The sequence below is a fragment of the Piliocolobus tephrosceles genome, chromosome 8, assembly GCF_002776525.5.
Source record: "Piliocolobus tephrosceles isolate RC106 chromosome 8, ASM277652v3, whole genome shotgun sequence".
Lineage (NCBI taxonomy): Eukaryota > Metazoa > Chordata > Mammalia > Primates > Cercopithecidae > Piliocolobus > Piliocolobus tephrosceles.
Window position 1 is genome coordinate 143,179,152 of NC_045441.1, and position 25,735 is coordinate 143,204,886.

The following is a 25,735-nucleotide window of genomic DNA, read 5'->3' on the forward strand; positions in this document are numbered from 1 at the left end:
TTTCAGTAGCTGAACAGAGTGGGCTCCTCAGGGGACTTCTTTGCATTTGAAGAAACAGATAACGAGGACGTGTGTGCGCTGTCGCAGCCGGAGGCACAAAGGTCCAGCGCATCCACACCGCAGTGCGGGACTGACCTTGGTCTCTACCGTGGAGGGAGGACAGCCAGTCCCACCACAGTGTGGAGCGAGGCTCACACGACTCCACTGTCCACAAATACAGTCATCGAAGTTAAGGTCTGTCCAGAGACCAGCTTATCTTCGGTTTAGGAGAGAGATCAGAATCCATTTGATTTCTGGAAACATTTAATAAAGATGACACCCTCGTTTCCACCCTCCTTTCCTTTTCTGGTTATTATGGCCACACTTTTGGAAAACCATTTGTCCTAACAGATGTGTAATGCAGGTTTTCCTAAAACCAGCAGTCATGGGGAGAATCATACCAAACCCTGTGCGTGTGACACCACGGAGAACAAAAACCTCTGGTGGGAGAAGGAGAGAGCTTAAGACAGTGGGGAGAATCTTCAATCCGCCCCAATCCCAGATTTGAGACTGGGCTTTTGAGTGCATAACTTGAGCGTGTTTTTTAATGCCCAGTTTCTTGGTCTGTACACTAGAAATAATAACCACCACCTCCGAGGCTGATGAAAGTAGCAGTCTACACATGTGAAAAGCCACAGCCCACCGAGGTCCTCCGTGAGTGACCCTTGCATGTCAGCGTGTCCCTGTTTCCTCTCTTTCAGAAATGTTTGACCTAGAAACAAATGAACATGTCAAGAAGGCCATAAATGAGCGACAGATGCCTAAAGTGGAATACAGGAACATCGAGATTGATGATTATAGTAAGTACTACGTTTTTCCCCTTTGAAAAGAATGAAAAAGAGAAAGAAAACGTGGGCTCTGACACAGTGCGGTCATCAGCAGCAGGCACCGCGCACAGAAGGCTCCCCGAGCACAGGGGTGTATCTTTGCCCTGCAGCTCCTCTGGCATGGAGCGTCTTATGTTCAGAACCAAGATGCTCACTCTGGTGACAAAATGAAAAAAAAGCAGGGCACAGGATCTCTCTCCCTGAGAGGCTGACAATTGCTTCAAAGCAAGATTGCAGACTCCAACACTCTCCTTCTTTGGTGACCATGTCAAGACACCATCCAGAAAAACCTCTTCCCTCTGGAAATTCCCTTCCTGTGCCATCTGAAGTCCTTCCTGCCTCATCAGCTGGTGGAGGGTGGGCTGATGAGGGGTGTCCTTGCAGCCGGAGTTTACGTGAGGAGGTTTGAGTGCTGTTACTTCCTAGGAAACGCCTCTCACTCTGCCTTTCTCTGCCTGTGCCCTTCTTTCCTTGAACTGTCCCTCCAGTCATTCGGTAAGTTCTCCTGGGCACTAACTCTGTGCTAGGCGTTGCTAAGCACTAAACACCCCACAGCCTTAGCTGGACCTGGACTCACAGCTCCAGGAGGGAGGCAGAGCCTGGGAGCCTCAACTCCCACCTCTGCTTAGCTGGCTCCCCAGTCAACCCGGCTGGCCTCGTGTCCTAACTGCCCACCAGGTCGTTACTCTTGGAAACCCCAAGTGTAAAATGCCCACAGCAGATTTCACTGTCTTCCTGCAGAACTCTGTCCCCTCCAGACTCCCCCACATCTATGCATAGCAGCGTTTTGTTGGTAGGTTGGCGTCAAATAACTGAGACTTCAAACCTTGAAGTGGAGACACCGCTTGCCCATCACCTCCGAGGCTGAAAACAGGTTTCCCTCCTGTGCAAACTCTGACTGCCTGATAGTAACTACAGGAGCTCTTTGTTGAAAGAGAAGGTTTCCAGGGCTCTGGGGGAAAGCGTGTTGAGGCTGATAAGTAACACGGAGCTGAAAGGGCAGCGGGGAGGAGCCACACGCCTCGCGTTTGCCATCCCCAGACCGTCTCTGAAACCTCTTTGTCTGCCCTTCCCCGACACTAGACAGTGGCGTGTCGCCTGGGGCCTGGCATCTTCGCTGGCAGCCCCCTTGTGCTCAGCAGCTTAGAGGAGACACAACCACCTGACAGACTCAGCTCCCAAGAGCAGGAACCAAGGCTCACCCCATGAAACAAAAACAGGTCCCCTAAACAGTACGTGCTGCAAAGCTGCGTTGCGTAGAGCAGAAAGCAAACAGCACGAGAGTTCAGAGAAGAGCCTGAGACTGGGCTGGGGACGTGTGGGGAATGCTCACAGAACGTGGGACTTGAACATGGTCCCTGGAGTCAACCTCGGGTGGGCTCACAAGAGGCGAGAGTGCAATCCAGAGAAGAGGGCAGTGTGAGGGGCTTAGGGGCTTAGGCAAGAGCAAGTGCAGCTCACTGTGGCTGGGTCCGGAGGCTGCCCTGGAGCCCCAGCCTTCAGGACAGCCCAGCTGTGGGCCCTGCACAGGGACCCTTGCTCCCCCGTGCTTGCCATGCCCTCCCTGCAGCCCACCACAGGCCTGGGCCACCTGCCCCTGCCATTTGGCCGTAGGAAGCTATGCTCTATCAGAACTTTTCTGGACATTGCATTCACCTCTGAAAGTCAGAACATTCTGGAATTTTGATGCGCTTCAAATCCACCCCCAACACACTTACATGTCCAGAGGCTCTCTCTCTTAATATACCCTGAAGGTGACCATGCCACGGAAGAGGGCATGAAGGAAATGAGTAGGGAATGGTCTAGAAGAGAACAATTTTGTGTGTGTCTGTGTGTGAGGCAGAGTCTCACTCTGTCCCCCAGGCTGGAGTGCAGTGGTACAATCTTGGGTTACTGTAGCCTTGACCTCCCGAGCTCAAGTGATCCTCCCACCTCAGCCTCCTGAGTAGCTGGGACCACAGGCAGGCCACCATGCCCAACTAATTCTTTCTTTTTTTTTTTCTTTTTTTTTTTTTTTTTAGTAGAGACAGGGTCTCACTATGTTGCCCAGACTGGTCTTGAACTACTGGGCTCAAGCAGTCCTGCCTCAGTCCCCGCAAAGTCCCAGGATTACAGGTGTCAGCCATCATGCCCAGCCTAGAGGAAGAAGAAGAGAAACTCAAGAAAACCGTAAACAAGGGTCGGGCACGGTGGCTTACGCCTGTATTCCCATTACTTTGGGAAGCCGAGGAGGGCGGATCACTGGAGGTCAGGAGTTCAAGACAAGCCTGGCCAACGTGGTAAAACCCCATCTCTACAAAAAAATACAAAAATTAGCCAGGCGTGATGGCACGTGCTTGTAATCCCAGTTACTTGGGAAGCTGAGGCACAAGAATCACTTGAACCTGGAAGGCAGAGGTTGCAGTGAGCCGAGATCACACCACTGCACTCCAGCCTTGGCAACAGAGTGAGACTCTCTCTCAAAAAACAAAAAACAACAAACAAAAAATACATGCTGTGACGATCTGCTTTGGCCAAGAAATGTGTGTATTGGCCGGTTGCAGTGGCTCACGCCTGTAATCCCAGCACTTTGGGAGGCCGAGGCATGCGGATCACTTGAGGTCAGCAGTTCAAGACCAGCCTGACCAACATGCTGAAACTCTGTCTCTACTAAAAATACAAAAGTTAGCTGGGTGTGGTGGTGCACACTTGTAATCCCAGCTATTGGGGAGGCTGAGGCAGGAGAATCACTTGTACCCAGGAGGTGGAGGTTGCAGTGAGCTGAGATCGCACCACTATACTCCAGCGGGGTGACAGAATGAGACTCCATCTCAAAACAAAACAAAACAAAACAAAAAAACAAAAAAAAAACTGTGTGTATATTATCCTAGCCCATTGGAGAGACCATTGCCTTGGCGTGTCTCTGAAGCTCCTCTGTTCTCAGCTCGAGCCTCCTCAGCAGCCTTGGCAGCCAGGCCGTCACCCTGGCAAGATCCCTTTCTGAGCTCCTCAGACCTGGCCTCCCCCTCCAGCCCACTCTGCCCACTGCTGTCCCAGTAACGCTTCCCAAGCCTGCAGCACTGGTGTGTGACTGTCATTCCTTCCTCTTAGAAAATGCAGAAAAACCTTTTGAAGCACAAAGCCAGCTTTCCCACCCTTGCCACACACTCTGTCCAGCAGGGGGTTTCCTTGAAAGGCAGGTGGGTGCAGATGCCAGGAGAGGATGTGGGGTGCCTGTATGAGCCCGGCGTCAGGAAGGCCCCCGTAGGGATCGCAGGAAATCTGAAAGATGTCAGCCCTACCGACCTGGCTTGGTTCTGTTTTTTCATTTTGTGCTACCAGAGGCTAATGCTTTTCTTTTCTTTTCTTTTCTCTTTTCTTTTCTTTTCTTTTCTTTTCTTTTCTTTTCTTTTCTTTTCTTTTCTCTTTTCTTTTCTTCTTTTCTTTTCTTTTCTTTTCTTTTTTCTTAAAAGTAGGACATCTTCCAGAAAGGCTCCTCCGAAATGTTCTCAGCCAGTCAGAACCCGGTTTCCAAGGTCTGCCCTTGGGCTTATCAGTGGCAGGGAGCAGCCCAGACCATGTTTTATGGAATTTAAATGATGAAGTCCAAGGCCTGCCTCTCCGCTAGTCCCTGGGCCATTGAGCCAATTTGCAAGCCATTAACATTCAGCCCCAATCAGTCAAGAGACGCCAGGTCAGAGCTGGCTGCCCAGCCAGCCTCCCAAGCCTGCAGCGTATCTGTGTAGTAATTGTATTGAAAAGCCGCTAATTCCAATTTAATTGGTAATCTGGGTCGTAGTTAACATCAATAAATAAATTCCAACTTGGATGGGAAGGTTTGTTGGGGGGGGGGGTACAGAAGAAATTGGTGAGGCAGGTTTTGGAGGTTTGGTTCCTACCCAGTCTCCCTCACCCACTGGATTTCACGCTGCTGAGAACCAGATCCAGTGACCTTGGTAGCCGCAGGATCCAGTGGGCTGTACCATCCTTCCCTGGCGTCCTCTAGCTGTGGCTGCAGCAGAGCTACAGAGCCACCCAGCACAAACCTACCAACAGCGAGACCCGCAGAGCCACCTGGCTCTGCACAGAGGCACTGCCATGGGCCGGCTCCCTCTCCCCTCTAGGCGGCCCCCTGTTTCACCCCACACTCAGTCTCTTCCTCTCCCTGCCTCCCTGCTCCCAAATATCCATCCCCAGCATCCCTGATCAGACGCTGAGAGATGCTTTGTTGCTGCAGGCAGCCTGCCCCCTCTCAGGGCACTGTATTTCCCTGCCTGAAATTCTGCTGCTGGCAAGTGCCCAGGCCATTGAGTCTTCTGTGCATTCAGTGTGCTCCCATATGCAAGACTGAATGGAAGCTTCAGAGAAATTAAGCTTCACACAGGTTGGGTGACTTTCCCAAGGCCGCACAGCAGGCCAGAGTCCTCAGGATGAAAACCCTGGGCCAGTCTCTGTCCTGTGGGCTTCCCCTCAGGCCCCATCCAGAGCACCCTCGCCCCCACGGTCACCCAAGGGCATGCCCGATACCCCATGGCCAGCGTTGCCCCCTAACCCGTGCTGTGCTCTGCTTCTCCCCAGACCTGCCCATGCAGATCCTGAAGCCAGCAACCTTCACCGACACCACCCACTACCCTCTGCTCCTGGTGGTGTAAGTATCGTCATGTCTGTCTTTCCCTGGGCCTCGCTCTGGGGCTCCGTGACCCCCGTGATAAATGAATATTGAACTCTTAGGAAAAGATAAGCAGGAGAAATGATATGGTTGCGAACTGAACACATAAGATCGTTTAGCCCAATGTTAGGTTCTTTAGGACTCTTGGAGACACCCAGAGGTTAAAAGAAAGTGGGTACTATGTACCCACCACCTCTCCCCAGGCTGCCTCAGGTTCTGTGACTATAAAGCGAGGCTGCTGGGATCATCGTAGTGGCATCTTGCATGACAGGCTCACCGGAGGCAGGCAGGGGACAGGTCCCAAGACACAGAGACACAAGATGGCCGGAGCCTGGGACCTGCGCCTCGAGCCCGTGGGTCTCACTGGCTGGCGTTTCTGGCCACTGCCCTGAATGCCCTTTCTTTGCCAGCAGAGAATTTTTTCAGCTCTTATGTTCATTAATAAAGCCTCTGGTTTGGGTTGTGAGAACAACTTTTTGTGCTCTGTAAATGCATTGAAGATGTTGGGTCTGATTAGGGAACTGAGTGCTAGGAGCCGTCCCAGTGCCCTGTGCATAGGTTCAGATGCTGCCTGACGGCCCTGAGTCTAGGTGATGCCCACGTGCTCACACTGCATGGGGAGGCAGTGCAGAGGGGGCCACCCGGGCCATTGAGCAAACATCCCAATGCACCTCCTGGTCTGTCTTTTCAAGACCATGGAGCAGGAGAAACTCCTGCACCCCTTGTAGCCTGGGATAGCCGGCTGGAGCAGAGGCCTGTGCTGGGCTGTGTTAGGGATGCCAGTGCAGCGAGCCCCTGAGTAAACGCCGGAACCTGATGGAGCTGATTAACCCTGGTGTCTTGCCCTGCTCCCTTCCTGAGGGCTGAGTCCCTAAATAGCAAAAAGGTTCCATTATAGAAACGCCCCAGGGCACAGATTCCAATAGCTGATTCCGTTTTGCAATTAACCCACTTTCCTTAATATCTGGACTGCTTTCACACTTTCCCAGCAGCCACGCATGCACACCCACATGCAGACACACGCACCCACACACAGGCACACGCACACGCACCCACATGTGCACACATGCACGCACACACACACACGCACCTGCATACATAAGCGCATACATATACACACCCACTCGCACACATACGCCCACATACATCACACACACACACACACACACACACAGGCACACGCACATGCACACACATACCCACATGTGCACACACGCGCACACACGTACCTGCATAAGCACACACATGCACACCCACATACACGCACACACATACACACGTGTGCACATGTATCCACATGCAGCACACACATGTGCACACCAATATGCACACGTATGTGTATACACACATGCACACACGTACACATCTATATACACCCACACTCCCACACACCCACACCCCACCCCCACACAGACACGCACCCACACACCCCACACACGTGCACACACACCACACACGTTTCCTGCTTCCTTCCTCTTACTAAACCAGATTTCCCCGACTTTCTCCAGGATGCTAACAACTTCCGAAGCAGCTTTCTTCCCCTGCCCACGGGTTTCTTCAGTGATCTTAAAGGAAATCCCCAAAAGCTTTTCAGTTTACGAAACGATTCGCTTTCCCTTCAGAGGTAAAAGTGGTTGTGCCAGGTGGAGACAGCTGAGCTCTGCTGAGCTGGGACAGGACTGGCCAGGCAACCCCACCCTCTGGGCGCACACTCTGGCCTCGCAAGCTTTCCTTGGAGGCTGTGTCTTTTTGTTTCTCACTATGACATCAAATGTGATAGCAAGGACATCTGGAGTGCCTGAGCCCCTGCTTCAAACTACAAAATCCAGAAGGAAACAAACACACCCTCAACATAGAGTAGCGCCATGACTGACCAGGACCCTAAGCATGCAGCACTCCACGCACCGCTCCTGGCCCGCTCCTCCTGCCCCCTCCTACCCCACTCCTCAGTCCTTGGCGGACAGCTGGGACAGTACCGGTGATCGGAGCCATCACCTGGCTGGATCCACTCGCAGCGGGGGCACTGCTCCCTGTTGCTGTTCCAGGGAGGCATGCTGGACCTGGGGCTGGCTTTCTCTCCTGTGCATGCTTTTCCCAGCAAGAGGGAAAATCACTTAAAAACCTCCCCACACCCATGAGTATGCTGGTCAATGAGGAACAACCAGTCCTGCGTAGAAAATGGCCCTGTTCCCAGCCTGGGCAACATAGCAAGACCCCATCTCTACAGAGTAACAGATTTTTCTTTTAATTAGCCAGGCAAGGTGGCACATGCCTGTGGTCTCAGCTATTTGGAAGGCAAAAGTGGCAGGATTTCTTGAGCCCCAGAGGTCAAGGCTGCAGTGAACCAAGATTGTGCCACTACACTCCAGCCTGGCCAACAGAGTGAGACCCTGTCTCAAACCAAAAAAAAAAAGAAAGAGAGAAGGAAGGAAAGAGAGAAGGGAGGGAAGGAACAGCCCTGTTTGAGGAAAAAGAAAGCAGCCCTGTTTGTGGCGCTGGTCGAATCCCATGGTCCAAATGTCCCCCCACGGATGCCTTTCAGCCAGCAGTGCCGGGCTAGCAAATGAGGAGCTGAGTGGAGAGCCCAGTGGGAGCTGCCAGCCCAGGTCAGAGGCCACACTGCCCAGGGCCAATGGCTCTCGACTCCCGAGGAGAGGGAGAAAGGCAACCCATATGGCGGGTTTGCTGTTACTTCGAAATTAACAAGAGACAGACCACGTCTTCAAGCCAGGGATGTGGCTAGAGTCAGCACAGCCTTGTCACTTGTGACGGGTACTGAGGGGCACAGCCTGGGGCATCTAGAACCCAGGAAAGAGAAACCGTCTTGCAGTGTAGGGAAAGCCCCCCAAAGGGAGAAGTTGGGAGGATTTTTATTGTTTCCCTCACCAAATAGATGCCCTTTGGTGGCTGTCCCTCACAGCACCGGTGTGTTTAGGGATGGCCCTGGGAGCCCTAGGCTCTTGGAGGTCTCCTCTTCCTCTTTGCCTTATGGGGTATGGTAACACCTGGCTCACCTGCCCAGGGCAGCAGAATCTGGGGTATGGAGTTGAGCGTGTGGCAGCCGGGTCACGGGTAAAATCCCTTCCGGGGGTCATCTGAGGTGGCAGCTGCTAAACCAGCCGCCACCCACCACACAGCAGGCCTGCTGAGCCCGGGACTCTCTTTCCAGGGATGGCACCCCGGGGAGCCAGAGCGTGGCTGAGAAGTTCGAGGTGAGCTGGGAGACGGTGATGGTGAGCAGCCACGGTGCGGTGCTGGTAAAGTGTGACGGCCGCGGCAGCGGCTTCCAAGGGACCAAGCTCCTGCACGAAGTGAGGCGGCGGCTAGGCTTGCTGGAGGAGAAGGACCAGTTGGAGGCCGTGCGGTGAGCAACCCGCCTGGGAAGCAGGAGAGGCCGGGAGGGGATGGGGCTCCTCTTGGGGGCTGTGCTGCAGTCATAGTGTGGAAATGCTTTTTATCTGTGCACACATTTTGCGTGCAATTTGCTCGTACCTAAAAACTCTTGGCCATTGCAAAGCAAGTTTCAAAGGAAACTGTTAAGAATCTTCTCCTAGCGACGTTTATAACTAGTTTTCCCACTGCGGGGTAGATTTTTGAGTTGACTAAAACAAGGGTCTTCTTAGAAAGTGCCAGTTTGGTCTGCTTGGCTTTTCTGTGCTGTGGTCACTGACCTGGGTCAGTGTCCATGCATGTCTTTGCCATTTATCCCAAGGGGAGGAGAGAAGAGATCAGGAAGGAAGGACAGAAAGAGGGAAGGAATATGAATGGGGCTGGATCCGTGGAAATGGGTCACCCCCATTACTGAGAGCAGGACCTCCATGCACATCCAGGTGGGGCCAGAATGCCCTCCCCGGCTCTGAGAAAGGGCAGGCTTTTGTTCTGTCATTCCTGTGCATCCCTATCACTAACTCAGCAAGAGTAACCAACATCACAGAAAACAAAAAAAGGCTTAGCACCAAGGGGCAGATGCTCCAAATGACTTATTGAATCTTATTGTTGCACTGGAACTTAAAAAACACATCAAGACGCTGTGCCAGGCTGCGGCTGGCCTTCAGGCTCATTTTGTAGAAGAGTTTTCACAGTCTGATGGCACAGAGGACTGCAGCAGTTACTCTGACTTCACCCCTTAGAGATGCTGCAGGAACAACTCAACGGACTGTGGACTCAGGTTCTGGGAATGACAAGAAGGCAGGGAGAAGCGTATCTACCAGGAACCCCCGCCGTGACCAGGATCAGCACCATCATGGGCAGGGGAGCGTGAGGCTGGGCCCGGGCACAGGAGGGTGGAGCACAGAGCGCAGCTCAGTACACGTTTATTGCCTGGAGGATGATAGGAAGCCTGGCATCTCTGCACCTGTGATACCAGGGTGCTTTGTGGTTTGAAAATTTTTACTTAGCTGACTTTCAAAACATTTCTTCTCATTTTGAAAAAGATTGATGGCCCCTGGTATGTGCTCAGTAAATGGTCTTTCAGTGAAAACAATGAGTGTGTGAAGGAATGGTCCCCCTCCAGGGAGCTCTGAGCTAGGTGATGGCAGACAAAGCAATTGCTTCAGAAACCCATGTTGCAGGTGGGAAATACAGGGCAGGCGAGCGGTCAGGACTCAGACACTCAGGGAAGGAGTGTCTGCCAGGATGCCTTTGCCTGGAAGTCAATGACTACAACAACACGTGTGTGCTTGTGCACACACACACACACCCCCCTCAAATAAGGAACTGTATTGGCTATGAAAGACACAGGGATGCCAGGCCTCAGGGTTGATGAATCCAGACACCAACAATGTCACCAAAGACCCAGGCTCTCTCCGTCTCTCCGCCCAGCCAGCCGTGATGGCCTCATCCTAAGCCGAGCCCCCAGCTCATGGATGGCCCTCAGTAGCACCTGGCTCCATGCTTCTTCATCTACCTCCAGCAGGTTGGGGAGGGAACACTTTTAGAAACTTCCAGAGAGGAAAGAAAGTCTCCCCAGAAGCAGACAGCAAACCTCTCCTTCCATCTCCCTGGTCCTCCCCTGCCCATTCCAGAATGTGCCACGAGTGAGAGGTGTGCAGGCAGCTCCCCAGAGACCAAGTGGGTCCACCTGACACCAGTGTGGGGCCAGCTCCTGAGCAGAGGACGTGGGGTGACAAGGGAACGCTGGGGTTCAGTGTGGAAGGAGGATGGGCGGGTGACTGTGAGTCCGCAGTCGGCAGTGCCAGCCACAGAGGACTCCCAGACACGGAAGCCAGCCCAAGCTGTGCTCTGGAGTAGAGTGGGCCTGGCTTCCTGGGTAGGGGCTCGAGGGCCCTCCCGGCTTCCCTGACCTCCTCCTTTGGGTCTTTTCCATTTGTGCGTGGCTTCCCCTGCCATCTCCTGCTCTTTCCTCTCCCCACCTGCTCTACCTCCTCCCAGGGAGGTTTGGAAGCCCAGGGCCTCCCCGCCATCAAGGGCAGGCCCAGGGGAAGGTCGCAGCACCCTCAGGCTCCCCTTCCACACTTGGCTCTGCCTGGCATCTTCCCCGAAGAGCAAAGGAATTAGAGGACAAAGGTGTTTCACACACACATCGTGCCCTAAAAGGAAGGAATGGGCTCAAGCATCTGTTCCAAAACAAGGCAGAACCTCTTCCAGAAAAAGAGCCAACAATGCCAACTCCTAAACCACCACAGCCCAAGAATGGGAGCACGCGGACAACGGCAAATCTTAAAGCTGCTGCCAAAGCGCAGACTTTCTTAGGAAGCTGATGCCCAACGGCGCTAAGCCACAGAAAGCCTTCCTCGGCTCTGCTTAGGAACAAGCTCTGCATTTTCATTCGTCAGAAGGAAATAGCCCCATTTTATCAGAAGGCTAAAATCATGAGGCTGACGCCTTAGCCTGACTCCTGCCTCTCCCACAGATCCCCCGTCTGCCGCCACCATATCCTTACCGAGGAGCCCTCAGGGCCAGCCTCCCACAAGCAGCTGAGATGAGCTGTGGAAGGGAGCTCACGCCACCCCTGTGGAGGGTGGGGGGCAACTGTGTAAACCCCCGACTGGGTCCAGTGGGCTCCTGTCTCCCAGACAGGTTGTCTCTGGACTCAACTTGGGACTTTCTTCACCATTTTTTCTTTTGGATCCTGTGTGCTCACGTGTATACACACAGACACCCTGGACCATGTGCTAAGGAACAACAGAAATGCCTCCTTTTTATTTATTCATTTGTTCACGTAGCTAGTGGAGGAAGCCAAAATAGTTCTCCCCAAAATATTGAGACCTGCTAAGTCGAAGACACTGAAAACACAGGGAGTCTCTCTGCCTCTGCCTGTGTTTACCAGACACCAGGACATCCATCCTTCCTTCCTGGGGACGGCACCTGCTCACCAGCCCAGAGGCCCCCAGCCGTTGCCAGGGACTCTGGGGGCAGATTGCATTGCCTTCTCACAGGTTCCCTCCTTTTAAAAGACTGGAGGCCAGGCGCGGTGGCTCCCGCCTATAATCCAGCACTTTGGGAGGCCCAGGCAGGTAGATCATCTGAGGCCAGGAGTTCAACCAAGACCAGCCTGGCCAACATGGTGAAACCCCGTCTCTACTAAAAACACAAAAATTAGCCGGGCGTGGTGGTGCGCACCTGTAATCCCAGCTACTCAGGAGGCTGATGCAGGAGAATCGCTTAAACCTGGGAGGAGGAGGTTGCAGTGAGCCTAGATCACACCACTGGACTCCAGCCTGGGTAACGAGCGAAACTCCGTCTCAAAATAATTAATTAATTAATTAATTAATTAATAAAAGACTGGAGCTGCTCTCTCCTTTGCCAGGTCACTATGCCGAGAATTACTGCTCTTTGTTAAAACACTATGTGAGCAGGGCCCCTAAGCCACTACCTTGAGAGAGGCACTGGAATCGAGGCCCCCACCATGGGCAGGGCACAGCACACACCAGGAAACCTCTTCTGGTTTTCCACTTATTCATCTGACTTTCATTTTCAGGACACTGAGAGTGTCTCAACCACTAACTCATAAGGGTTGAGAAAAGAAATTATATTTTCTCCTCTTTACTAGAAAATGTCTAAAAATATCTCTAACTCCACACTTGATATTATGGCTTAGCTCGAGGTAAAATCCAGACAGACAACAATTTCCACCTCACAAGCCCACAGCCTGCAGGCGTCCTGCTGCTGGTCGAGGTCCAGAAACCGGAAGGACCCCAGCCACTTCGTGGGGGAAGCAGAAAACCACGGTGCGGGGCAAGGTCCCAGCAAGGGTGAGGCAGGGACCCAGGCAGCACTGGCCCAGAGCACGGAGGCCCAGAGCACCAAGTGGGTGCTGCCAAGGCTGGGCCGTAGCAGGAAGCTCACGGGAAGAATCCCTCGGTGGCCAAACAGGTGCAAGACGGAGGCCTCCTCCCAGGAATGGGGAACAGAGGGCTGTGCAGGTGGAATGGGGGCTCACTGGCTTGACTCTGAGCCCAGAAGCATAGAACCAGAGCTCCACAGATCCTCGCCGACCCCTAAGGCTCATCCCAGAGCCCACGTGCTTGGAGTCACAGGCTCTGGGTGAGGGCCCAATAGCAGCAGAGGGACCCCATGTAGCAGGGGCTGAGTTTCCCAGAAGGGAGGGGCTCTGCAGTTGTGGATTAACAGCTCACGGTCGAGAAGCTTCTACACCTGGAAGTGCTACAGAGTTCCTGCAAGGGTGCTTTGAATATTTAATGTGAACATACTGACTTGGCACTAAATAAATAAAAGCAATACATAATTATATTGGAATGCTAAGGTTGCTTTTTATTTGAAGAGGGGTTTTCATCCTTGAAATGGATGGAAAACATGGCTCTAGACCACAGGGAGACAAAGGACCAGCAGGATGTGCACTGAACTCTCTCTCCCCTCTTCGACCTCGCAGGACGATGCTGAAGGAGCAGTACATCGACAGGACGCGCGTGGCCGTGTTCGGGAAGGTGAGTCTCAGCCACCCTGGTCTGAACACCCCTCGGTTCCAGTGTGGCCTGCGCCATTACCCAGGCCTAATCCTGATTTGTTGAGAAGGTCTGTGGTCTGCTGGTGAGCAAGTCATTTTTTTTTTTTTAAAGCAAGAGCCTGAGTGCTTAGTGATTCCAGCCGTAGGAGGTTTCATTTGATCAACTCATTTTTCAAAGTTTCTTTTTACATTATCTGGAAGGAAAGAGAAGAGAAGCCAGGTCCCCGCAGGAGAGCTCTAATATGTTCCTAATGACTTTTCTCCCATCCGCCTGCTGTAGCTCTTGGCATGGTAGCCCAGGAAAGAAGGGAACCAGGGATCTATTTCTGGATATGTTGATATGCAGTAACAACATTCATTACCACGTCTACTTAGGCGGAAGGACAGGTGTGGGGAGGGTCGCGCAGTGAACTCTCGAACCAGAGCCGCTCCCAACTGGTGGCCCTTGTCAGAAGGCTGTAGCCTGGGACAGCTCAGCTGTAGCTGAGGCCCACGGTTTGGAGTTAGGTCCCTGCACGGCCACCTACGATGGCTCTGCTACTCTGGCCCCTCATTCTCCTTAGCCTAGACCTGGGGCCTCTTGATCTCAAGAAGGCCAGCACACAGATGGGGCAGCATAGACCCATCTTCCCTCGGAGAGTGACCCTCAGCACAGGCCCTGCCGAGGAGGCCTTGCCGTGATGCCCTCGCAGGTGAAGGCCTGGACAAGTAATCGGCACAGTGCCTCTTACGTCATCGCCTCCAAAACCTCAGAGCCCAGCATGCGCTGGAGACCCAGCCCTGCCCTGTGGGCTGCTCCCAGAAGCAGGGGAGGCAGGAGCCCTCCCACACCTCTCCTTACCTGCTGGAGGTAAGGCAGCCAAGAGGAGGGCCGGTGGCTTCTCTCCTTGTTCAGAGCCCGGGCACAGAGCCCTAGAGGTGCATTCCAGGCGCCTAGAGGTCCACTCACTGCCCGTGAGGCGCGAAGCCACTGGCTCATTGGTGGCTGTAACCTGGGTGTCAGTAGCCATCACCTCTCCCCACCCCCATGGAAGTGACTTCCCAGTAGACTGGCAGCTGAAAGGGAGCCTGGGCCGTGGTCAGTCTTTTCCAGTCCTCACTCTGCCCCAAATGCACATGGATGCCACTCCTGAGGGCCTGGTCTCCTTCCTGTGCCTTACATACAGCCCACCCGCTCAGCGCCTTTCATAGTTCACTTCTGGATAGAGAGGCTTTCTCAACAGGCGGTTGGTCCGGAAGCACAGGCAGCTTGTGCCAAAGGGAAAGGGGACCCCGTGCACCTGTCAGAGCACAACTGATGCACCCCCACACCCTGTACCCCCGCACTGAGTTCTGCTGAGGACATGTGTCCGAGCTCTGTGCTGGGGATCTTTGCTTTGCCATTCTGCCCAGTGGATCCAGGGCCTCTTTCCAGAGCATGAGCATTTCTGGTTTAACAAGCCTTAGATAGAGGTCCGTAGACCCCACAATAGTATTTCTCCTCCGAGGAATAAAGCATCAATCCTTTTAGCAGCTTGGCATGTTGCAGCCTGTCCGTTCTGTTTCATCGCATGTGTCCCAGTGATCCGGCTGCAGCCTTTGTCAGGCATCACAGGACCTGGGACACAGAGCCCAGGGGGCAGCAGCTGCCCTGCACCCAGAGGTGACCTGGGGAACAAGGGGGCACCTGTGCATTATGTTCTACAGCTTCCCCCCAACACCAAAAATCCCCCCTGCAGAAGATTGCCCATCTCTCATTTAAACCAAAGCAGGCCACGTGGCCCTGCAGGAAAATGAGTTTTAAAGAAAACGAAGAATGACAAGTAAGGACGTGTGGCGTTCATTGACAATAAATATTGTTTGTCAGAAAATGAAAATCCTCTTTCATTGTCATTAGACAAGGTGCCCCTGCCCTATTAAAGGAACACCGGAACAATCATGCAGGCCATAAATGGTTGATCCTGGGGGAGTTTGGCATCACCTGTGCTTCATGGTCTCAGTCAGGTACCTGGGTTCTCTAGACTCCATGCTCCCACCAACACACATGCTCACAGACTCACATACACATGCATGCTCACCCATACACATGCTCACACACACGTTCACATACACACGCTCACCCATACATGTGCTCACCCATACATATGCACACACACACATACACATACACTCACACACACACATACACCTCGTACATACACACATGCTCACACACACGATTACACACACGTTCACACATACACGCTCAAACATGATTACATACACATGCTCACACACATGCTCACATGCTCATCCACTCACAATTACACCTCACACATACACATGACATACACATGCTCACACATGTTCACACATGCTCATACACACATGCTCACATACACATGCTCACATACGCACACATGATCACACAGGCACACGTGATCACACATAGGCTTGCACAGGTTTACACATCTCCTACACATGCTCACATACATGCTCTCATATGTACATGCACACAATATTACACACATGCTTACACATGTGCTTATACACATACACCCATGCACATGTTCACACGTTTACACACACACATCACACATACATACACACATCCATATACTCACACATTCACACACATGCTGCCACATGCTCTGTCTCTCACACATACCTGACACAGTTCCTTGCTATACCCTGGTTCCCTCGGGGTCTTCCCTTTGGGGGGCTGCAGCTCGTCTGAGCATCCAGCCTCGAAGGCATGGAGCAGGCGAGGACGTAGCACTTTTCTCTGGGGAGGTCTGCATTGCAGTATGGCTTCCTCATCCCCACCGAGGGCAGGGCAGGGCAGGGCAGGAGTCTAGGACTTACCTGAATACAGAATACCTGGGAGCGTCCGTCTCATGTCGGCCCTGTGCTGAGTATGTGCAGACCAGGACTTGCGCCCTCAGCCACTTGTTGGCCCCTCCCTCAGAATCGTGTGCAATGGCTTGGCCTCGCCCATAGACAAGGGAGGCAGCAAGAAATTCCGTAGAGAGACGCTGAGCAGGAAGGACAGCACCTGACGCCTGTGCAGTCCGCACTTACCTTTCCAATTCGCCGTCACATTTCATCCTCACGTCCCTTGACACCAAGGCCCAGAAGCGGAGAAGGCGCACATCACATAATGTGCACATCACATAATGCTGAGTTGGAAGGGAGTTGGCCTTTCATCTCTTGTTACTGCCGCGTAAACAACTTTCCAAGTGACACATTTTGTAAAACGAGAGAACCTGCATGGAACTGGCTGCTCTGGGGCTGCCTCCCTGCCGGAGGCTGCTTCATGCTGAGTTACCGCCAGGACTCTGAACTGTCTTCTTTCTGCGTTCTCTCCAGGATTACGGTGGCTACCTGAGCACCTACATCCTCCCAGCGAAGGGAGAAAATCAAGGCCAGACGTTCACCTGCGGCTCTGCTCTCTCTCCAATAACAGACTTCAAACTCTACGGTAAATAGCCCCGCAGAACCAAGCGCAGGACCCCACCCGCGCTCCATCCCGCCCCGCCCCCTCCCTGCGTGGCCCCACAGCCTTCCCTTCCGCACCACCGTCCCTCTAACCATAGGCGCCTCCAGTCCACAGTCGCCACCTTGGGCTGACCAAAGAACCCGGGGAAGGAGAGGGAAGGGTCTCAGATGATATGTTTTGAATGAAAGTGGTCACCCCCCAGATGCCTACAAATCACATCGCAATGAAGATGACCACCAGCGGGAAACAGCTAGTGCTCCGCCGGCAGCAGTGGGGCGAGGAAGCCGGGGTGCGCAGGAGGGGAGCAGGTGCCGCAGGCTCTGCCGGGCCGCCCTCCTTCTCTGCTCCCAGAATCCGGATAGGGCCCTGCCCTGAGTTCTATGCCTGGGCATGGGTATTTGGTGGGCAGGTGCTACTGGATAAAGAAGGGATGGTTGAGAGGGAATTGCCACCGGAGAGCGATTCAGCAGAGGTCGCCGTGGCTCAGCTCTGCCTTCCTATCTCCCTGGCCATGCAAACGGCACCTGGCCAGCACCTGTCCTCACAGAGTATGGCTTTCCATGGGCACAAGGCAGAGACGGGGTCAGGGTGACCTACTGTGGGGACCAGATGGAGATGAGCCCACCCAGGTGTGGGAACCAGATCTCTGTCCAGGCACAGAAGGGCTTTGCTGTGTTTGGGGGCTCCAGGCCCCTGCATTCTCCTCCTTATGATCACCTAACCTTTTTTCTCTGAATGGGAGTGGCACTGTGACCTGAATCCATTTCTTAGAATACATAGAGAGGTCTTTTCTGTGACTCTGAGAACTTGCATTCAGGTCAGGGCTCCGTGGCAGCCAGGCTGTTCGCTCCAGCTGTCCCCACCCTAAGCAGCGCTGGCAAGTGAGGTCGAAATGGAGGGGCTTCCTGCTGCTGGCCCACCGCAGCCCTGCCGGAGCCTGACATTCCCTGCCGGAGCCTGACATTCCCTGCGGGTTAGAGGAACGAGTCCAGCCCCCATTGCCACACCTAGCCCCAGCCCTGCTATGCTGGCCGAGCCCTGTAGACACCGCCCAGCAAGGCAGGGACCACGGTAGGCCCAGCAGCCTCCTGGCTGGTGCAGCAGCCAAGTCTCCCGACACCTTCACAACGGGCTCGCTCCAGTGCAAATTTCAACTCATAATTATACAGGAACTCTCGTGGTCCAAAATGTGAATCATGTAAGAGGACTTTTTCCTCGGGAATGCGAGTGGCACCTTCAAGTTGAGTGAGACTTTAATTCTTTCACCATGCTGTTTCAGATTTGTCTGATTCAAACGCACATGAAAGCTGCCATCGTGGCTTGATGGCTCACTGTGCCCAAAACCAGCCAGTCCAGTCCTCTTCATTGTCTCCCGGGCGCCCTCAGGCTTACCCTGCAGGCTGGAGACACTGCGCAGAACCCTGTCCACCCTCGGCCTGGGAGAAGCCCCTCACACTCCTCCCGTCGCCCAGCTGTGACCGCAGGGCCTCATGCAGAACCAAGAGCAGGGATGTGCCTGGACTTTTTAAAAAATAAGTAAATCTTGATGGCAACGTGCTCTCTTACCACCCATGCCTTTCCTAAGTGTTGAAGGAGGAGGTTATCCTATTTATTTAGGAATCAGATGAACTGGGTTTTGCTTAATTCAGGTTCTGTGGTACTGATGAAAATTGTCACACTGGCACTTACACATGTTAAGATTCCCGTTGTACTGTCTGAGGCCCCTTGTAAAGACCCAAATGACTTAGGTGGCGTTTTCAAACAACCAACAATCTGCCACGCAAGTGACAAGTGGGGATGAGCCTGAACCCCCTCCCCGCACCTGGCCCAGGGCCCTCCCTCGAGCTTGGGGGCTGCGCTCACAGGGCCTGGAAACCAGAGGTAACCTCCCTCCCTTTGCTTCCGTGCAGCCTCTGCATTTTCCGAGAGGTACTTGGGCCTCCACGGACTTGACAACAGAGCGTACGAGGTATGTTTGGGCACAACTAAAGAATCTGATGAGACCAGTCAGCCTCTGCCACAATCTCCAACCCCGCCCTGGCTGTATGGCCCACTGTGCCTTCCCCGCCCCACCAGCACCAAAGTCCACTCAGAAACCTCTGAAGGATCCTTCCACCAGACCGTGGCTTGAGGTTCACATGGCCTCTCTGGGTTTCACCTGATTTCCCATTATAGGACTTGAGGGATGAGGAAGAATGTAAGAGGGTATTTGATGGGGGAGTCAGTTCCAGCGCCCACAGGTACCTGCCATGCACCGGACTCCTGGCTCTCGCTACAGCCAGAGCTGTGCTGCTGGGGGAGAGTGAGCTTTTCTTTTCTTTTCTTTTTGAGATGGAGTTTTGCTCCGTCTCCCAGGCTGGAGTGCAGTGGCACGATCTCGGCTCGCTGCAACCTCTGCCTCCCAGGTTCAAGCGATTCTCCTGTCTCAGCCTCCCGAGTAGCTTGGATTATAGGCGCATGCTGCCACGCCCAGCTAATTTTTGTATTTTTAGTAGAGACGGGGGTTTCACCATGTTGGTCAGGCTGATCTCGATCTCCTGACCTCAGGTGATCCACCCACCTCGGCCTCCCAAAGTGCTGGGACTACAGGTGTGAGCCACCACGCCTGGCCTGAAAGTGAGCTCTTGACTGAGGAGCAGAAAGCCTCTCTGATGCGACCTCCTGAGTCAGACGTGTTGATTTGGTGCAGCTGTCAGACACCGCGTTTCTCCAGCTGTGTGCAGGGAGGGAGGCCGGAGCTCCCGGCCGAGGCAGCACTGCGTTTTCAGAGTGGAAACTTGGACAAAGGAACTGGGTCCATCCAGGCAGTCAGCTCCCTGTGGTTCCAGGTGAAATGATGGCCCTCTGAGGCTACCTGGAGTTGGAGGAAACTCTTCCTTTTTCCCTTCTTCTCTTCCACCCCCTCCTCTTCCAAAAAGGGAGTTAATGTGGGAGAAAGCTGGGCGTATTAGTCCATTTTCTTGCTGCTGATAAAGACACAACCGAGACTGGGCAATTTATAAAGGAACTAGGTTTAGTGGAGAACTTAGAGTTCCACGTGGCAGGGGAAGCCTCACAATCATGACTGAAGGCAAGGAGGAAGAGGTCACATCTTACATGGATGGCAGCAGGCAAAGAGAAAGCGTGTGCAGGGCAGCTCTGCCTTAAAAAGTCATCAGCTCTCGTGAGATTTATTCACTATCATGAGAACAGCACAGACCCACCCCCATGATTCATTCATCTCCCACTGGGTCCCTCCCACAACTCGTGGGAATTATGGGAGCTACAAGATGAGATTTGGGTGGGGACACACCCAGGTCAAACCGTATCACTGGGCTTCTGAGATCTGCCCTGCATTTCTTTGCATATATAAAGCATCCTGGTTCTCCAGGAACTTAGTGTTTTCAATACACTTCACCTTCCTTCTCAGTCAGGTTTCTAAGCAGAACACCTGGCTTCCCACAGTGCAGCCCCCTAACTCTGTCCCCTTGCCCCTGCATGTGCAGATGACCAAGGTAGCCCATCGAGTCTCCGCGCTGGAAGAACAGCAGTTCCTGATCATTCATCCCACTGCTGATGGTAAGGACTGAAAATGTTAATTCACTGTGTATCTGGTAAGAACCTCCTCCTTGATGGCACCATGGGTTTTAACAAACGTCTTCCTCTCTTTCTTTTTTTTTTTGAACAGAAAAAATTCATTTCCAGCATACAGCAGAACTCATTACACAACTAATTAGGGGAAAGGCTAATTACAGCTTACAGGTACAGTACCCATGTTACTCTGTTTTAAACGTGGAGCAAGACATTCCTTTCATGGAGAAAGACCTGACGGGTGTTCAGGGCTTTCCACTGCAGCAGACACACCTGTGCTGTGGCGGTGGTGATGAGCAGGGTCCCAGCAGGTTGGAAAATCAGCACATGCTCAACATTTTCTTGTAATTAATGATAGCTCCGCTCTGTACTTCAGCCAGGTTTAAATCCCTTTAGGACAACCACCACCCTGTACTCCCACCCCAGCCCCGCTCCCCTCCTCTGGGCAGTGAGAAGAACCAAGCTAGCACCTGCCCCGCCCAGCAGTGTGGCTGGGGCTATCCCGGTGTGGGGAGTGGGACTGTTGTCCTGGGTTGGTGAGAGATGTGCTGGCGGGCCCTGAGCCTTGCCCCACTGCTTCCTCTGACCAACACCACACATTACTACACACTGGCAGGATGTCCTGGGGCCATCTGTAGCTGGGAAGTAGTGAAAGAGGGGTGCCCTTCCCAGAACTAAGCCCACTTTCCCAGAACCAACCCATGGCCCATCCACAACAGCATCAAGTGCTGACCCAGCCACCCCAAACCTGGGCTCTTCCCAGGGATGCACAGGGCTGTCTCTGGAAACTTCTACCATTTCCTTCCTGCCCTCTGCTCGTTTGGTGAAGCAGGTATGACCCAGTGGTCTCTTCAGGTCTGAGATGAACGGGATTGCTCCTTGGAGACAAATGACAGGCACCCCGCCTCCCTCAGAGAGTTCTTGCCCTGGGCTGACCACCGCCTTGGCCTCCAGCATCCAGCATCCCTGCCTGTGGGCGGGAGGGACCACATGTGGGCTTGATTAGGCAGGGAGAGCTCCAACCAGAAGGGAGTTGGACCCCAGTGTGGATGAAGAGGGGCAGAAGGATGCGGTTACAGCACCCTCGAGTTTCCTTGTGAAAGATGTTCAGATTTCAGACTTTTTCATAGTGAGTGTGGCAGTTGCATGGCAGTGTTAAGCACACTGACCATGGAAGCTCCAAAGGTCCATCTGTATGTGCTCATGTGGGCAACTCCCCAAGATATGGGGTAAGCTGAACCCCCCAGGTACACAGCAGCCTGCAACTCTGCAGGCTCCATGGGTATCAGGGAGTGGGACCCCCCCTGGGGACAGGCGTGTGGGCACAGCAAAGGCTTTCACAGGCACCCCATGCATCTGGAGCCAGGCCCAGCCCCAGGTAAGAGCACAGGAGATGGGGCCTGAGGCAGGAGGAGCAAGCTTCCTGCCCCATACCTCTTGAACTACTTGGTGTTTTAATGATACATCATAGCCTAATGACAGCATTAATAAATACTTCAAAATAAAGGTGAATTTTGCCCTCCAAAAAAATACAAGGAAGGCAGAAGGAGGTAGTCCAGTGTCACAGAAAAATGTGGGTTTTGGGTCGGATGCAGTGGCTCACAACTGTAACCCCAGCACTTTGGGAGGCTGAGGTATGGGGATTGCTTGAGCTCAGGAGTTTGAGACCAGCCTGGGTGACACAGCAAGACCCCATCTCTACAAAAAGTTTTTAGAAAATAGCCAGACCTAGCGGTGTGTACCCGTGGTCCCAGCTACACTGGAGGCTGAAGTGGGAGAATCACTTGAGCCCAGGAGGTTGAGGCTGCAGTGAGCTATGGTCACACCATGGCATTCCAGCCTGGGCGACAGAGTGAGACCCTGTCTGAAAAATAAAAGAAAAAAATAAGATGCAGGCTTTGAATTCCCGCATGTGTCCAGATGGTTCACGGTGCTCTTAGGAGGTGGTGGTGTCACTGCACTGGCAGTAGAAATATTAGCCACCATCCTGTTGGCATCTGGGACTGAACAAGCCTACATTCCAGGCCTCGCTCTAAGCACATCGTGGCTGTAAGATCGTTTAATTCTCACAAAGTGTTATGAGCTGGGTCTACTGTGATTATCCTCCCCACCCGACATACCTGGAAGCCCAGGCTCAGGCAAGTTACCCGTCCACAGTCACAGAGGAAGTGAGCGGCCAGGATGCAAAATCCGTGGGGCGGGCCTGTGGGCACCCAGGGCAGCACGCAGCCATTCCGCGGGAGTTTCCCACATTCGGAGTGTAACTGAGAGAGCACAGGAGCGTAATGGCGCGATCTCGGCTCAGGGCAACCTCTGCCTCCTGAGTTCAAGTGATTCTCCTGCCTCAGCCTCCCGAGTAGCTGAGACTACAGGTGTGCCCCACCACGCCCAGCTGATTTTTATATTTTTAGTAGAGACGGGGTTTCGTCATGTTGGCCAGGTTGGTCTTGAACTCCTGACCTCGAGTGAACCTCCTGCCTCGGCCTCCCAAAGCACTGGGATTACAGGCATGAAATTCTTTCCATTTCTTTTCAGAGCCTGACACCCTGAAAACTTGGGCTGCAGCTCTGTAATCCCGAAGCTTGTATCCATGTTGCAAATTCAAGCAAGCAGATCCAGAGTCTAGAGTGTTGAAGGCAGAACTTCCCAAATTTTTCACCCAGTTTCCACTGAGCATTTGCTGTGCCTGACGAGGGATAGGCATCCGGGGGAGTGGCGGTGTTTGAAGGCTGGTTGGCTTCACGAATGGGTGCTGCATTTCCACGCTAGGGGAGGGCCCCCTCTGACTGGGACAGCCAGGCAAAACTCCCGGCTTCCATCAGGAGTGACATGGTTAGGAAACACACTTCATCAACTAAAATCCAGCCCTGGATGGGACCCAGGTTTCACTGGGCTCCATACCTTCCGTGCGTTCCCGTCCCCTGGGGAGGGTGTTCGGGGGAGAGTAATTTCTCCGTGCCTTCCTTGCAGATTTACCCCGACGAAAGCCATTACTTTCACAGCGCCAGCCTCAAACAGCATCTGTACCGGTCCATCATCAACTTCTTCGTGGAATGCTTCAGGATCCAGGACAAACTGCCCACAGTCACAGCGAAAGAGGACGAGGAGGACGACTAACCAACCTCAGGTCGCTCTAAGCACAAGCGTGGCTCTTTCTACCACCAGATGCAACTGAGGGATTTCCCTGCCCTCCCTCTTCCCTGGGAGGGGCGGGGCCGGCTGTTCCATAGCATGTGTGTCTCGGATGCCGATGCCGAAGGCAGTTTTGCTTGGGAAACAAGCTCCTTCCCCGGGGTCATCGCTCACGGCCTCCATGACACCAGGGGCAACTCTGTCCCCGCAGCAGCGCCTCCTGCTGGCGCCCGAGAGACCGGCACGCCGCGGCCCCTCCCCCAAGGAACCGAGCAAAGGATGGTGGCGCCAAAGCCCACGCCAGCCCGCAGAACACCGGCCCCTAGATTCCAGCCACCCAGCGGAAGCATGAGACCCGCCCACTAGCCTCTGTGTTCCCGTTCGCAGCATCACACCCTGTCTCATGTCACAGTGCCACGGACACAGCAGTCACAGCACAATTGTTCAGCAGTGCGCGTTCATAGGTGGGCTTGCTACGTCCTGTAATTAGGACATTCAACAGGGTGAGGGGCTACAAGAAAACCCTTTTCTGTACAAAGTCTTACTGTAGCTACCCTAATGGTTAGCCTGATAGAATTAACTCGTATTTTTCTATGGTTTTAACCTGATGCTCCAGTGTCTCCGTCACGGGGTGGTTTTGCTGTTTTTGGTTTGGCTTTGTTTCACTCTCCTTTCTCCAGTCCACGTGTAGACTTTGCCCTTGTTTGGATGAAGAAGCAGATCAGAAGTAACCGCTCCCTCCTCAAGGCTGTCTTCAGACGTCTTGGAGACGCTCCTAAACACTGAGGGGGAGGACAGCCAATAGTACCCATTAAAAGAAATACGTACATAAAACCACTCTCCCACTGACCTGTGCTAGGGCTTGGCTGTAGATGTGCACTGTCTATTTACATCAGTCCTTACAACCATCCTTGTCCTCCTTGGTACGGTATCAAGCTTTTTCCCATGACATTTGGTTAAAAAAAAAAAAAAGACGAAGCGTCAACTCCACCCCCAGGTCTACTGTGTGTGCTCGGGCCACGGGAGTCCTGAGGGTTCTGTGGGCCTGCGCACTTCCCTCTCCCATCGTTGGGGGGAGGCTCCGTGACCTTCCTGCCACGAGCAGGAGGTTGATGAAGTGCTATGTTAGCCTTGTAAGATACACTCCCACCAAATGTGCGGCCGGTGTTCCCAGTGTATATTTCATTCTGTTGTATATAAAGGAAGCAATGTGTGTCAGGCCTCTGTGCAGTCAACCCAACCTCCTCCCGCCAGTGCTAACCCCGTGTTGAGCCTGCATGCTGACACTCTGGCTGATCTGGACTCTAGAAGTGCTAGTTTGAAATATAATCCATTACTGTCATTTCCTTTTGAGCTTGTGGACAAGCTGAATGTCAGGACTGACTTCAGCTCCCAGCCCTGCGGGGGTGTCCTTGGCATCCTGTCAGCAGAGGAGATGCGTCCCTGTAGCATTTTGGCATTTGGGGTTTTGGGTTTATCCACAAGAGCTCTGAACGTCCGTTATAGTTAGGGTGATTGGAAGGTCTCTGTCACCACGTGTTTTAAAGGTGAGTCACCACCATTTGTGAAAGGACCAATGTGCTGACAAACAGGACCAATCCGAATGCTACGTGACTGTGCGTTTGCTATTTCAATGGGCCTGAACGACTACAAAGCCAGCTCGGTCTGGAAGGGGAAGCCAGCTCTGGCCACGACACCTGATCGGAGGGACGTGGGGATGTGGCATGATAGCGTCTGTTCATCCATGGAATAAAACATTATTTTACCACTCGGATTGCTCCTTTCTTGCTCATCCTCCACCATCTCACCTTAGAAAGTGTGCAAGGCTTCAGGAGACATTCAGAGTACTCACAGGGCCCCTCCAAGATGGATGCGTGGCCTCAAGAGCCTGGCGTGTGCCAAACGAAGGTTGCATCTGTGGTAGCAGCAGTCTGGGTAATAGAGAAGGATGCAACCAGTCAAATATATCAAAGCCCCAAATCAATCCAAGAAAATGAAATTGAATTTTGTCTTAGAAGTCTTAAGGTGGAGATGCAGAGCTATTCCCTAACCCCGAGAGTGAAACTGATTCTCAGTGGAAGCCATAGCATTGCCCACTAGAAAACTTTAATTTTTTTTTTCTTTTTTTTTTTTTT

At 53.2% G+C, this 25,735-nt stretch overlaps 1 protein-coding gene across 9 annotated transcripts in view; it reads left to right on the forward strand.

Annotated features, from left to right (window-relative positions):
- DPP6 (dipeptidyl peptidase like 6) overlaps nucleotides 1-25,368 on the forward strand; it is a 1,140,747-nt gene extending 1,115,379 nt beyond the window's left edge. For all 9 annotated transcript variants that reach the window (XR_003306682.2, XM_026447005.2, XM_026447006.2 and 6 more), the window contains 9 exons: nucleotides 741-839; nucleotides 5,424-5,493; nucleotides 8,684-8,878; nucleotides 13,367-13,421; nucleotides 16,769-16,880; nucleotides 18,809-18,867; nucleotides 20,384-20,456; nucleotides 20,566-20,639; nucleotides 23,439-25,368. Coding sequence is in view for 8 of the 9 variants with exons in the window: in XM_026447005.2 (XP_026302790.1) it covers nucleotides 741-839; nucleotides 5,424-5,493; nucleotides 8,684-8,878; nucleotides 13,367-13,421; nucleotides 16,769-16,880; nucleotides 18,809-18,867; nucleotides 20,384-20,456; nucleotides 20,566-20,639; nucleotides 23,439-23,585 (884 nt within the window). In the remaining variant the exon portion in view is untranslated. The remainder of the gene's footprint in view (nucleotides 1-740; nucleotides 840-5,423; nucleotides 5,494-8,683; nucleotides 8,879-13,366; nucleotides 13,422-16,768; nucleotides 16,881-18,808; nucleotides 18,868-20,383; nucleotides 20,457-20,565; nucleotides 20,640-23,438) is intronic.
- The last annotated feature ends 367 nt before the right edge of the window (nucleotides 25,369-25,735 follow it).